Source organism: Cavia porcellus, unplaced genomic scaffold (assembly GCF_034190915.1).
Source record: "Cavia porcellus strain 051 isolate PalLab524CR breed Dunkin Hartley unplaced genomic scaffold, mCavPor4.1 scaffold_14, whole genome shotgun sequence".
NCBI classification, from domain to species: Eukaryota; Metazoa; Chordata; class Mammalia; order Rodentia; family Caviidae; genus Cavia; species Cavia porcellus.
The window spans coordinates 4,195,059-4,210,189 of NW_026947497.1; the positions used below are offsets into that span (position 1 = coordinate 4,195,059).

At 35.7% G+C, this 15,131-nt stretch overlaps 1 protein-coding gene across 1 annotated transcript in view; it reads right to left on the minus strand.

Moving 5' to 3' along the window:
• The window catches only part of Tacr3 (tachykinin receptor 3), a 66,122-nt gene that overhangs the window by 32,863 nt on the left and 18,128 nt on the right, over positions 1-15,131 (minus strand). The window contains 2 exon segments of the mRNA NM_001172729.1: positions 2,090-2,240; positions 4,044-4,232. Of these exon segments, the coding sequence (NP_001166200.1) occupies positions 2,090-2,240; positions 4,044-4,232 (340 nt within the window).

Below are 15,131 nucleotides of genomic sequence, written 5' to 3' on the forward strand. Positions count from 1 at the left end.
GCAGTCTGAGAGAAAGGCGAATGGTCGGTCCCAGCTTCTACACGTCCTCTTTTTCTGAAATGTTCTGGAAGAGTAACACTTCAAGTTTGACTGGGCATTTCACAGAGTGATGAAATGGAAAGGGGCTGTTACGCCTCACGATTACCACACGTGGAGTGGCAGAGTACAATGGAAATAGTTCCTTTTGGTTTCGTTCCCTCCGGGACCCTAAATTCAAAACTAAAAGAGCTCAGACGAAACTTTCATCTTTCCCTAAGAAAACATGACAGGACTATAAAGAAAAATAAGCTATAATCTATATTGTCTAGATTTATTTCAACTTGTTCAGAAGTCACCAGGACAAAGTGTTAATGACAGATGTCCAATGTAAGCAGAAAGAAATAAAAGACAGAGAACTAAGTAGGTGATATAAAGACAAAAATTGTTCTGCAGTATGTAGAACAGGCTGTGAATTATTTAATGAGATGATACTCAAAATAGTTATAAGGAATTATCCCAATTAGAGCGCCCTTCAGTATTTAGATGATATTAGAAAACAAGCTTTGAATTTATAAATGGAAATCTTCTTATAAGAGAAACACATTTTCAAAGTTCCTCTTTTTAAATGTTAAATGATAGCATTGGTGTTTGTGCACATCTTAATCAGAAACAGAGAAAATTATGTGTATAAATTATGTATATAATACAATTATATATATGAATTATGTACATAATGAAACAGAATAATTTATGTAATGAAATTACGTATATAAATTATGTATATGATACAATTATGTACATAAAGTATGTATATAAAGTATGTATACAAGTATATATTAAAAGACTATGCTTACTTTTTTCAAAGTATTACTACAAAAAAATATAACTCTTATGTAGCCTCATCTGTCACAATCAGGGCAAAGTGCAGTATTAAAGTTGAATCTATTTGCTATTTTATACTTTATAACCTCATTGAGACTAGTAAGTGGATGTGCATAATCAAGTAGTTTGAAGATTCTTGAGGCATTTTGAAGGTCAAATCCATGGGATGCCGCTGGTTCTGCATACATCACAAAATAAATCATAAATGGGGCAACTGACAGGGACTGACACTTAGCTCTCTTGGCATGACCTCTCCAGCACATGCCAGACACATATCAGCTAGACGGAAGAGGGACTCACATTCTTCTCCAACCTCACAAATTTCTGATTTTTTAGATTTTTTTTTTTTCTTTTTGAGACAGGGTCTCACTATGCAGTTCAGGCTGGCCTTGAGCTCACTTTGTAGCCCAGGCTGGTCTCAAACTTGCAATGATCTTCCTGCCTCAGATTCCCGAGTGCTGGGATTACAAGCATGACCCACCATGCCCGCTGATTTTTCAGACTTTTCACACTCGCTGAATTAAGAAAATGCAGTTGAAAAAGATCTTTGAAACATAATTGTGATGATATGTCAACACTCCATTTTAAAAAAGATTTTCTTACTTAATATGAGTTACAAATATGCTTTTTTCGTGTTACTCACTGAGATGCAGGATAGCACTAGTACAATTCCCACCCCTTAATCAGATACACATGACGGACGATTCAGGGAAAGAATGGAGAAAGAAGGGTGGAGTGAGAGAGAGAGAGAGGGAGGGAGAGGGAGGGAGGTGGATGGCGAGGAGAGGCAGTAAGGAATCATAGCCTTGTAAGGAAAGGTACCATTCCGGGGATACAGGAAGCTTTTGGCAGACCATTGATTCTTGCTTGATCAAAGTCAAAGATATCTAGAGTCACAGAAATGAAATCAATTGGCCTATCATTTAAAGTAAAATTTGTACAATTGCAGGTGGAATAATTGAAAATACTTTGCAAAAGGCAATTTTAAAAAGTCCCGTGTAAGGAAGGAACTATCCAACCTGAGACTGGTTTTTGCTGTGGTACTTGGACAGTGGTTTACAGAAGAGGGACAATAGCAACAAAAAAGACAGATGATAAAAGAATAAACTTCTAAGACAAAGGCACTTTTGGCAGGTAGGAGTAGAATATCAAATGACGCAACATTAAAATGTCACACCCAGGCCTTCCCTCTCCCCTGGGCCACTGTGCACCCAGGCGCGGGCAGTACCTTCCGCTTGGCCTTCAGCTGCTCCTGGTACTTGTCGCAGGTGTCTCCTGGGATCTCCCCTCCCCAGAGCGTGATTCCAACTATGGTGTAGGTGATGCCCATGATGAGCAAAGGAAAGCAGTACACCAGGACGATGACGATCATGTGGTACCTGCAAACAATAAAGAAAACAGTGTGGAGGAATCTAGAGTTTGAGTTAGTTCAGCTTTAAATTATAACAAAATGCCAGAGATTATTTGGCTTCATTTCTATGTGCTCAGTTTACAAATCTACTAAAATATTATGCTGCTGTCACCTATGAGTATGCTTCAAATGCTGTTAGTTAATCCTTGGAGATCTTCACTTTGTACACAAAAACCAAAACTCAGATATATAATCTGTACAGGTTTCTTTTGCCCAGAATGGAGAATAAATGGTTTTCCTCCACTTGGTACTCTGCTCAGTAACTGCTGAGCTAAATTACTTAAATACCACATCAGAAGAAAGAGGTGGGGGAGAATAATTCCTAACTCACAGTTTCTTTGTTGTGAGACTATTCTATATATCATGGCAACTTCGGACATATTTGAAATAAATTGTTTTTCATCCAAATGAAAAAAATGCAACTAGGTACCAAAATTTTTTTTATTTAAAAAATCAACTAGAGACATTTTCATGCATTTTCCAAGGTCATATTGTGCTTGATGGCATTGTTTACTTATTAAATAAGCCAAAATCTAGTAGTCACATCAAAGATACGATGCTGTCATTATCAAATAGCACTAGCACAATCAAAATTATAAGATTGCAGTACAGAAAGAGGAGCCTAATTCATACTATAACAACCAAACAAAATTTTATAAACTTTTGTATGGCACCCATTATCTTAACAAGGTTTTAAATTAATTAAGGACATTATTATAATAGTCTTATTAACACCTGTGGTTTTTGTAAAATGAATCTTGACTCTCCTCTCCTATTTCCTAGTAGCTGACTAAATATTGATTTAAGGTCATTGGGGAATATTTTAGCTGACAAACAAGAACATTAAAAAGCATTTAAGATTTATTAAAATAATAGAGGACAGCACTTAGCTGAATAACTGCTTCCTGATTTTCTGCAATAAATGCTTTCTGATAATTGTTTTCTTCAGAAACCTAAACTCTTAAAAGACTGGAATTAGCTAAAATTATTACTTAATAGATGACCACTGGGTGAACAGTTTATTTTTATTTTTTATGGCATATCCTTTGATTTATATTTATTGAAGTATTTTTGATATATTTTAACTTTTATCAACACAAAATTTACACTTATTTTAACATATATATAATGTATTTATACCAATGCCCTTTTAAGAACTCCCATTCATTTTCAGTTCACCATTTTAAAGGGAAAAGAAATAGGCAATGAAAATAGTAAGATACACATTTTACTGAAAAAATTTTAAGGGGTAAAACTAGAATTATACTCAGTTACACACGTATGCTCCTCTTCTCTGTTGGTTCCCTTACAGTGGGTCTACAGTACAAAGTTCTAGATTCCATCATGTAGGATTCCTATTTATTTTCCAACCTAGCATTTAGGTTCCTTAATGCTGAAACAAATCAACACAAATCAGATCAAACCAAAACTAAACTGAAAGACCCAGCAGGCCTTCGGGGACTCCAGCAGCTTCCTAAAGGAGCAGTCACCACTGTGCTTCTGTTCCCCCGCGGCTCATTTCTCATCAGTATCCGCTTCCCTCTGCACCTTGCTCTCATCTAGAGAACTCGGGGCTACTCCATATGGAGATCACATTTACAACTAAAAGCCTGTGTTGTACAAACTTACCTACCCCATTGTAGTGTGCTGTATTTTTACATGTTTATTATCCCAAGTAATACATGGACCCCATCTTCTATTTTACACCATCTTCTATTTCCCTAAGTCTTTAATAAGCTAAACTGAAAATCATGAGAGAGATTTAACTTACGTGAAATGTTGCCTTGAACCTTCTGGCCACTGCACGTAGCAAAGAGTACGGCCTGGCATGACTTTGATTTTGGAATACAGACACTGAGGAAATGCAAGTAGAAATGCCAGAATCCAGATGCTTCCAATGACGATCCGGGTGGCCGTGGCAGACAGCCTGGGCTTCAGGGGGTCAATAATGGCCATGTATCTGTATGAAAACAAACCAGACCAGGGTTTTGTTCCTTTGTTACTGGAGATTACAGTGAGGTTTCAAAGGAGTTTCGGTAAATAGAGGCAGATCTCCTGGTGAGCACTGATGAGGATTCTGCTTGGATACTGGCAACACAGAACGGAAACCAAAGTGTAGCTTTAAAAATCTAGCAGGTCCAGATTCACGTCCTGTTATGACACTTCTTGAACCTTTTTGAACCACAGCTCATTATTTTAAGATAGTAATAGGAATATCCCCTTCCTTAGGAGTACAGTGAAGATCAACATAAATAGTGTAAAGATAATGTACTGATTATATGGTACCATGCATAGCACATCATCAGAGACCTTTATATTGATGTCTGCTGACTTGAATAGGAAAGCTCAAGGCCAGTTCCGTGCCTGGAACCTTCATTTATTCTCTGTTCAACTTTTTACAAGGAAAGGTTGGAGATGTAATATGGATAAATACATGATTTAAAAAGATAAAAGACTTAAGTAAATGTTTAACATATCCATTTTTCATCAGAAACAGGCAAATTCAGGATCGACATAAGGAGGAATAAATCAAGTTTGTCTGAGGCTGTATTTTCTGATTATCCACAAAAGTGAATTCACACTGCATCATGCAAATCTTTATGACATCCATGAATGTAGCTATGTTTAGATGGCTTTTATGGGAATATACATTTGTGGCTCTGAAAAACACGTATGTGACAATTGCAGTGCAACTGTCAGGGACAATGAGAATTTTCTGGATATGATGAGAAGGGTAAAGTTATATTCCCATGTTAAACAGAGTGACACTGTATCTCAGATAAATAACCCACTTTTAAATTGGATGCAGAAGGATTAACTGCCAGATGTTAGCTCATGGTTAGAGAAAATTGTTTCCTTTTCATTATAGAACATTTTGTGCTTTTTAAACATATTTTTATTTATCCAAAATTTTCAAAGATTATACTTCATCAAAGAATGAATGCTACTTAAGCTCATAAGATTTAGAAAATTTTTAAAAAAATTTATTTTAAAAAGGTTTATAAGATTAAACATAACAAAACAGATCATAAGGAAACAATTTTAAGAAACACAGATTTCAAAGCAAGTCCACTGGAGATCTTCACTCTCTATCTTATTTTCTCTAGTTTTCTTCCAAATAGTTGTCCCATCTTCACACACATTGAATACATATTGAACATTATAGAGCTAATCAAATCATTACAGGATGATGAAGGCTTTTTAGGTCTTCAAGGCTTGACATTGGGGAAGACACTAATGACTACCATAATGTCTCTCATTCTCTTCATAGTAGGTGTCCTTATCTTTACGTATGCTGAAATTGAACATAAGAGACTAGACTAATATCACTCTGAACAGTGAATAATAGTATTGCTAGATTTTATATCATAATGCTACAGAATGAGCACTGGGTTTCTTAGTATCTCTTCTTCTTTAGAGTATCTGTTCGTTACATCGTGCATTATATACTCCCTTCCTATAAACTGTTTAGAAATTCTCCCCATGTGTGGATCTCTACCTGTATATCTATCCTTTCTGTATTATAGGGAAAAACAGATCATAACAAGACAACAAAACAAATTCCTAGAAAACACGAAATGAAAAAGACATATAAGACCACAATATTAGGTGATCTACAGTAGTTACTGTGCTTTCTCTTGTTATTTTCAATAGAATTTATATAATTGAACATAACATTACATAACTATTTTAATAAAAACATAACTTTGGAGACATTGGAAGATTTCGAAAGCAGTTAATAATCAAACTGGAATGGGTATCTTATTACATCTTGTCATTTCAGAGTAGTTGCCTCTACTATTAGACTTGATACTATCAAGCATACCAAATTTGAATAAAATCAGTCAAGGCAGAATAGCGGTCTAACAAACCAGCTTCAAATAAGATCAGTCATAGTAAGACAATGTAAGTAATGCAGGGCTTCAGTTTAAGTTAATACGAAATTAAGGATAGTTACTGTGGTATAGCCTACTATTTTGGGGATAGCTGTCTGTGCCCTCAAATCTAGTATGAGGAGACAGCCCTAAACAAAATAAAATCAAACTAAACAGAGCAATAAGACTACTGTGGCTTTTAAATCCTGATACACTATTAACAATGTCCTCTGCCTTCCTTTTTTAGGCAGTTCCTAACCTTTTCCCTTCTCAGGATGCTTTATACATTTTGGATCCCACTAATTCCTTTAGTTTTTAGATTAGGGGGTCAAGCTGTTATCTGTCTGAGTGTTGCTGAGCCTTTTTACCACTGAGCTTAATCTTGAGCTGTACTCCTTTACTAACTAAAGCCACAAGGTTTTCCTTCCTGCCAGCTGTGTAGTTCTACACTGCACAAAAGTGTCATAGCTTTCCAACCTATCTGCGATGCTGGGCGAGTTGTCCCTATTTCTCTCTGGTTTCCTGTCACATATAGCATTGTTTTCTCATCTTTGACTTTCAGTTTATTAACCCTCTTTCAGGTTGAGTATATTTCCTATTCAGAACATCTCGATGGATCCTGCCTCCTAATCTACTCTGCCTGTGTTCCTTTTTTGTTAGTATATCAAGGCTATCTATACTAAAGATTTTAGCCTACCTTCTCTGCCTCATCTCTGCTATTGTATTTTTCTGCTATTATTTGTCCACTTTTCTCCTTCATCCCACTGTCTGCCCTGTTCCTTGAGGCCTCTCTGCCACTGTTGCTTGAATTCTGGTATTTTTTTCTCTCTCTCTCTCTCTAGAATGTCCTTCAGTATTTTTTGTAGGGTTGGATTGGTGGCCATGAACTCCCACAGTTCCTCCTTGTCTTGGAAACATCTTATTTCACCATTAATTTTGCAAGAGAGTTTTTCAGGGTACATCAATCTGGGTTGGAGGTTATTTTCTTTCAGGGATTGGAGTATTTCCCCCCAGCTCTTCTCGATTTGAGAGTTTGTGCTGATAAGTCTGTTGTTATTTTGATGATTTTTCCTTTGTAGGTGATCTGCTTCTTTTCTCTGGCCACTTTTAATATTCTATTCTTGTATATTTCTGAGATCTTGATTATTATATGTCTGGGTGTAGATCTGTTTTGGTTGGAGTTCTGCATGCTTCATTTATCTGGATATGGTTTCTTTTTCCTATGCTTGGGAAATTTTCCTTAATTATTTCAGTGAATAGTCTTTGTAATTCATTTGTGGTTACTTCTGCTTCTTCACTCACTTTTTTATTAAGTTATAGGTCCTCTTGTTGTCTTCTAGCCTTTGAATTGTTTCTTCTTGGTTCCTTGTTATTTTTAAGAGATCTTTTTTTTCCACGAACACACATTATAACCTCTCTTCAATTTTCCAAAGGCTAACTTTAGTTTCTACCAAGGTATTTTGCCAGCTGTCAAAGGAGTTTTTAGTTTCCTGGTAATCTCTTTACATCTGTTTTATGTATTCTAGATTTTGTTTATATTCTTCACCAAAGGTTTCTCTTCCTTTTCTGGGTTCCTCCATTCTTCCGTCTGTGTCTTCTTGAGAGGGGCTTAGCATTTCATTAATTAATCATTTTATATCTTACCTCACTTGGATTAGAATTTCAGTTTTAAGTTCGTCTATGAGATCACAAAGGTATTTCTTTATGTCCGCTGCTGTTGTGGCTAATATTGTGTGATTGCTGCACTGGTTCTCTTCTGTATTTACCTCTCCTGGGTAAATACAAAAATATTTTCCAGCCGCTGGAGTTTTTTTCTTTTTTCTATCTCTTGTCGTGTTTCTGGTTTCTTTCACACAAGTGTGTAGTGGAGGTCTCTGGCCCTCTCCATATTGCCTACAGTTTTTCTGAAACATGCTTACTGGGGTTTTGCTGTCCTCTCCAATTTGCTGTTATCTGAAGTGCATGCAGGGACAATGTGGGCTGGCCCCTCTCCTCTGAGTCAGTCAACTGGCAAGTGCCTTCAGCAACTTGGACTGTGCTGTTGTGGACATCACAGTGTTGGGACAGTTTTGTCCCTGGCTATTGGGTCCCAACCAGGGTCATGACTCAGTCCAAGCTGATTCCACCAGTCTCCTCAGGGCCAAGGGTGGCTGACTGATGCCACCATGGTGTCGGGCTCTGCCCCACTCCAAGATGTCTTCCAACCAATGACACCTGTGGCAGGACCCAATTTCCAGCACTCACTGTGAACTATTATAGTTCTCTACCTTGGCTCCATGCCATACTGCACTGCGTCCTCCCACCAAAAGCCCAGGACTCACCAATTCCCATTATCCACGGCTGTGTCTTCAGCGCGACCTTGAATTGCCCGACTCTGTGGCACTCCCAGCACTGTGTGGCCCGGTCTCAGTGGGCATGTTGGGCTCCAGCCCTCCACTTGCATTTTTCCTTCCTCTTCCTGTTTTTCTTTTTCCTTCAGTTTCCTCCTGGATTTGTGATAGTCTCTCTCCACTCATTTGGCCCTCTCCATGTCGTCAAATTCCAGCATCTGAGCTGTTTTTTCTGGAGAGGCTCTCCACCTACCTACCTATCAAGCCACCATCTTCTCTAATCTCAATCTCGCAACATTTTAACCTTAAGAATAAATATTTTATATTAAGGATAATTCATCAATTTTTTATTGTCTTTTGTTTATGTAACTACTAGGCAGAACTGGATCTTACTATACTTATTGAAAATTATTAACTATATTTAATATTAACTTTAGTTCCATTTACCTAATGGAATATTCTTAGTTCATTATATGCATTAGCTAATAGACAAATATAAATCTTATATGTAAGAAAATACTATTTGTCCTTTTGTAATTGGTTTATTTCATTTAGCTACAGGGCTTTCCATATATATGAGGTTTGAAAAATAATCAAACTCATAGAAGTAGCAAATAGATGGTGGCTGCCCAGGATGAAAGGAAGAAAAATGGTGAATTTTGGCTTAACGGGTATAGAGTTTCAGTTGTGCAAGACAAAAAAGGTTGGAGAGACCATCCGTTCTCCATTAGCCTCCACCACCTGACATTCTGCCACTATCACCAAATGAGGGTCCAAGCATGCAACACACAAACCCCTGGAAGTCAAACCACATCCAGATCAAAGCAGAGTCTAGTCAGAAAACCCCACTGCAGTGTACATCACCAGTGTCAGGGGCCATGAAGGCCAGGCCATCTGAAGGCAGTGACTGGAGAAAACGTGTTTAGGTTCATCAGTCTCAAGTTCTGGGCTGAGACTTGGAAGAGGGATAGGCAAGGTGGCAAGGAGAGGGTGAAGGTTTCAACCCAGCAGTATAGGAAATACTGCTCAACAGTGGCTTTCTATGGGTTGAGTTGTGTCCTCACACAATACTGAAGATATATATGGAAGTCTTAACCCGCAGTATGATAGGCTATGGCCTTTTTTCCCAAAATAAGGTCCTATTATTAGCAATCAAGTTAAAATGATGTGATTAGGGAGATCTTTAATTCAATTTGAATTAACTGTGCTGATGTAAAGGGGAGATTTAGAGCTTCAGAGAGACAGTCAGATGAGTAACTGCATCACTACTGGAGGAGCACCAAAGATTGCAGCTAGCCACCAACCTTCTTCATTAGTTGCTTTTTTCTACTAAAATTAAGAGGTTTTTTTGTACTTACTTTGATGTCTTTCAAAAATTAAATGTTTTAACATAACTTCACCTATGTGCAACAAACCTGTTCTTTGTAATGACTATTGGTTTTCTGGTGTAATTCACTCTTATTAGGTATTTTTATTAATCTGTTTTCGGCTCTTTATATGTTTCTGCACATTTCATGTTTTGCAATGAAAAGTGAAGTCTTTGACTGCCTGATTGTCCTAATTATATAAAGCAAATTTTCCTAAAATGATGGATTTTCCTGCCTTCTAATTCACTTCTGCTCACAGCAGATGTTTTGGCCCATAAATCCCAAATATGAAATGTGATCTGATTACTGGCTTTGCAAAATAAAGATTGGCTGCAATAGCTTCTATGAGTCATAAAATTTCAGCTCCTGGACTTCAGGCACTAAGGTATTTTCCACTTTGATAAATCACTTGAGAACATATAGCCTTTCTCTAAGTTGTACTTTCTAGGAAATTAAAAAAAATTATAAATCCTTAAACAAACAGAATCACATAATCAACTAATGAGTTTTATTTTTGATTTTCTATAATAATGCTTAAAGGAATTTGAAAATAAAATAATCCATTAGTTAACTATAAATATTGTCTTGAAGAATTTTAAGGTAAATAATATTTATTGAAATACAGACACACACATGTATATGCATACATATGAATGTGTATAAGAAATAACTTCAAAATATCACTTAACAAGAAACAATTTATAGATTTACTCAAATTGTTTTACTTTAATAAATGCAATTTATTCATTGGTATTTGACAGAAATTATATTTTAAAAACCCTTTGAAATAGTGACTATTTGAGTTTTATATGCTGTCAAATTAAAATTGGGCTTATTATTTACTTATTGCATATTTCAATTACTCATTTTCAACTATTTATTGAATATTAACTATTATTGAATATTAACTGTAATGTCAATTAACTTTGTTGAAGTTCAGTTTTCTCTGAAAATACCTTTAAATTCTTAGCAGTTTATTTTCTAGAAAGTAATATCTTAATTGAAATATGTTAGAATTCACCTCTAAACAGTATCTTCAGTATTCAATGTTTTATTATATAACACAAACTAGTACACATAATCAACGTCCATAATATTCTGTTTAAAGTATTAATGTAATATGCTTCCCAAAATGCATGTAAAGTTCTCTCACAGGGTAAGATATAAACCATTCTATTTGGTTTTATTTCATTTTGTAAGAGGAGAATTTTTTTGATGAAGAGAGAGGGAAAAAAGTTACTTACAGTAAAATAAGGTCTAAACTCTCTCAGGTAGGAGCCATAGACATGTCAAACTGTATTAGTCACCTTTTGCCTTGGTGAGACATGATACCAGACACCTATGGTTTAAAGGAGGTTTATATGGATCTTGGTTTAAGGGATTCAATTCATGGTGAGCTGAGTCTAGGGAGGAATGTCATAATGTGAGGGTTTGTGGAGCAAAGATATTTAGTTTCCCCTGCATCCAGGAAGCACAAGAGGGGAACACTGTGGAAGGAAGGAGCAAGGGACCAGATATAAAATCTATGGTCATGTTCTTAATGCAATGAAGTTGTCATAGGAGCATTAAGGGTCACAGATACTGTAATTAACAAGTAAAGAAAGTGAAGCTTTGAGCTCAGGAGAGAGGAGGACATTTGCTAGCTTTGGTTAAATGCACAGAAGGGTATAGTTTAGAATAGCTATTAGAGGAGTATCAGACAAGTGAACAGGAAGATCTAATATTGCAGTGGTTCTGTGACAAAGGTGAATCACAACTGTCCAGGAGCACAGTGATTTTCTCAGTGCTATAAAAGTTTTCCACTGTGTTGTGATAGGTTCAGGAAGAGAGTAACCATTTACTGAGTGAATCAAAGAACTACAAATTACCAATTGGCTTGTTGGAATAGATGGAAATACTCTTTTATTTCAACACTAAAATTCTATATGTGATCAGAGGGAAGTCGTGTGAAAGCTAATCATAGTTCAGATACTTATGTTGAAGACAAAAACAAGAAGCAGATTGGTTAAGGACAAGGTAGTATGTTAAAAACTGTATGTTTGAAGTAACTGCTATTACTTTGTAATGCTTTCAAAATGCCAAAATTATGACCAATATAAAAATTTACTGAACCAAAGTTATCTTCCTTCTATTAAATACTGGATAATTATGTACTTTTGTGCTAGTATTTTCTGTGTATGTGATTAAATAAAGCTAAATAGTAAAATTAGCATTGTAAAGCAACAGTTTTTCTGCCATTTTTTGTTAACCAATAGCAAAATTGAGAATTCCATGGAAGTGGGTACAAGTTATTTTATAGTCATCCTCATAAAATATGAATGACTTGGAAGAAACCAGAATGTTACTGTGATCATATACGATAATATAAATATCTTAACTATCATGTATATATTTTTTCTTTTCCCTTCCTTGTTTTCTCTTCTCTCCCATCCAAGATGTTTTCTTTCTCAACAGTTTCTTCCCATTTCACATCTACTGTATATGTTGGATCTTATTTACTCTTTCAATTTTTATTTTAATGGGTTACTTTTTGCTACTTTTCCTTGATAAACATTACAACTGTAAGTTTCCTGTACTGCATGCTATTTATACTGATGAAACAGGACATAGAAGAATTCACTCATTAGCCTCAGGATAAAATGAAACTTTAAAGCTTCAGAGAAGGTTATATTACACATGCCACCCTCCCCTAACTAAACAATACAAGTTAATGTTTCCATACTTTACGAAGAATCTCTTAACCTCACTCACTTTTTTGTAGTACAAATTCATCCTAAAACATAGCATCTCTCATATATCCTAAAATATATTGCCAGGAATTTCTTAGACATATGTTTTCTTCTAACATTATCTCATTTATAATTCATTTGAAATCACAAATTACAAAAATTGTACGTAGAACTTTATATAGTGACATCAGCATACTAAAGTAGTGGTAGCAGACTTGCCCTATAAATACTAATGTTTAGAAAGGCGGAGGTGGCTGTAACACGAGTTATGAAGTAATGAGACAAGTTCTCACTGCGCATGTTCCCTTTCTCTGTGGACTCAGCACACTCGATCTTGTAGAAGTTTAGAGCAGAATGGTGATTACTAGAGGCTGGGAATAGTAGGTGAAGAGAGGGCATGGGGACGCGTTGGTGAGTGAGGACTCAGATACAGAGGCAGGGGCAAGAAGTTCTGGGTTGCTGTGCTGCAGAAGAATGCCTGTGGAGAACAGTGATAAATCACACATTTCATAAAAATTAGAAGGAAGGACTTTGAAGACCTTCTCCATGGATATATGCTAATTGTATGTACTGTACTTATACACTGATGGCAGTGCAATGGTTTATTCACACAGCATCACCACAAACACACAAGTGATGTGTTGCAGTAGATCATTCCTGTTCTTTTTTCACCTTGGCGAGAACCCCATCATACGTGAGCTCTGCCATTGACTGAAAAATTGCTGTGTGGCATGTGACTCCTAGAAAATCTGCAACAACCAGGAAGAAAGTAACCAATAAACTGAGTCTGCTGATATTTCTAGAACATTCAATAGCAGGATATACATTGAAAGTGTTGGTGGGACGTTCAACCAAGGAGAACTACATTCTAAAATATAATACAAAATTTTAAAAATGTAAAGAGTTGAAATAATTTTTAAAATATGTTTTACATTGTAAAGGAAGTGCCCTGCAAATCAATAACAGGAAAAAATTTTAAACTTATATGCAAAGCACTAAATAATCCAAATTTATTAGTTGTATATGCTGTGACATACAAATTGTCAACAAAATTTTCACTACCCAACATTTATTATCGCACAGATTCCATGAATTGGGGACCTACGAACAAGTTAGTGGAGTCTACTATGGAAGATCTCAGAGGCTTCTCTCAGACCTGGCTGGACCTGTTCTTAGCTGCAGGTATGACTAGAAGGACCTGCTCTCATCCCATAGAGTATGGGAGAATGTTTCTATACTCCGGGAGTTCACCAGCCTCTTTCTGCAAAGTATCAGTAAAAAAAGGTAGACTGCAAAGGTTCACTCTAGTGGGATGGAAACTTGGGGTGTCACTAGGGTCACTTCTGCTCACAGAGGCCATGCCATATTAGATGCCGTCACAGATTCAACCTTCACACATCAAGAACCAATAAAAGTGGGAGGCAGAGATGACAAAGAGAATCTTGAAGTCTGCCTACCATGCAAAGGGCCAAAAAAGTCTCAGGACAATAAAAATTATTTTGATTTGAATGTGAAATAAAATCCATAGGAATTCAAATAAGCACTGCTTAGATATAAAGTTTTCTAGAATTCAATTCTTTTTTATTTATAAAAACACAAAATTTCAAACTTATATAGTAAGAAAGAAGCAAAGTAACTAACACAAAATTTCAAATTCATATAAGAGAGAGAATAAAGATAGTTACTACACTGTGTATTGTTATTTGCAAAGTAGTTGCTCAGAGTACAAGACAGAGTTTCGTACAAGCAAGTAAAAACCCAAAGCCTCCTTTTCAATGAACTCAAATTAGTAGTGTAAATAAAACCAATTAATTTTATAGAACTGCTTTTATTAGAAAAAGCACTTTAAATAAAGAACCAAGTTCCACCTTTAAAACGTAGAAAAAAATAAGAGCAATAAAGCCCAAAGCATGAGAAAAAAAGAAAGAAAAAGAAAAAGAAATGAATGAAAGTTAAAGTAAAATAACAGTAGAAAAATCAATGAATTCAAGAGTCAAATCTTATAAAAGATAAGTAAAATTGATTATGCACTGATTAGCGAGCAAGCCAGAGAAAAACACAAATTACCTATATCTGAAATAAGTCTAATCCGTGTCACTAGGAAGACATGGACATTTGAAACAATACAAGAGAACACAATGATCAATTTTTCTAGGTTGAAATAGATTTGTTATTTAATAGCCACAATTTATAGATGTTTGCCAAAATGAGCTTTATATCTATGAAACTTCTAAAATATGATTCTCTTGAAGTTGATGGTTTCACTAGTGAATTCTATGAATACTCAAAGAAAACATAACACAAATACTATAATATGTGACATAACTAAAAGGTAGAGAACATTTTACAATTCATTTTTGAGGGCAGTATTGCACTTCTGTCAAAGGCATTTAAAGATCATAAAATAAAAACAACAACAACAAAGTATACACCAATGTTCCTTGTGGAAATAGATACAAAAATCGTGTTAAAATTTCATTATATGTAAGATTATCTATCTAAAGAGAGACAAAGAGAGAAAGAGAGAGGGAGAGAGAGAGAAGAGAAGAGGGGAAGAG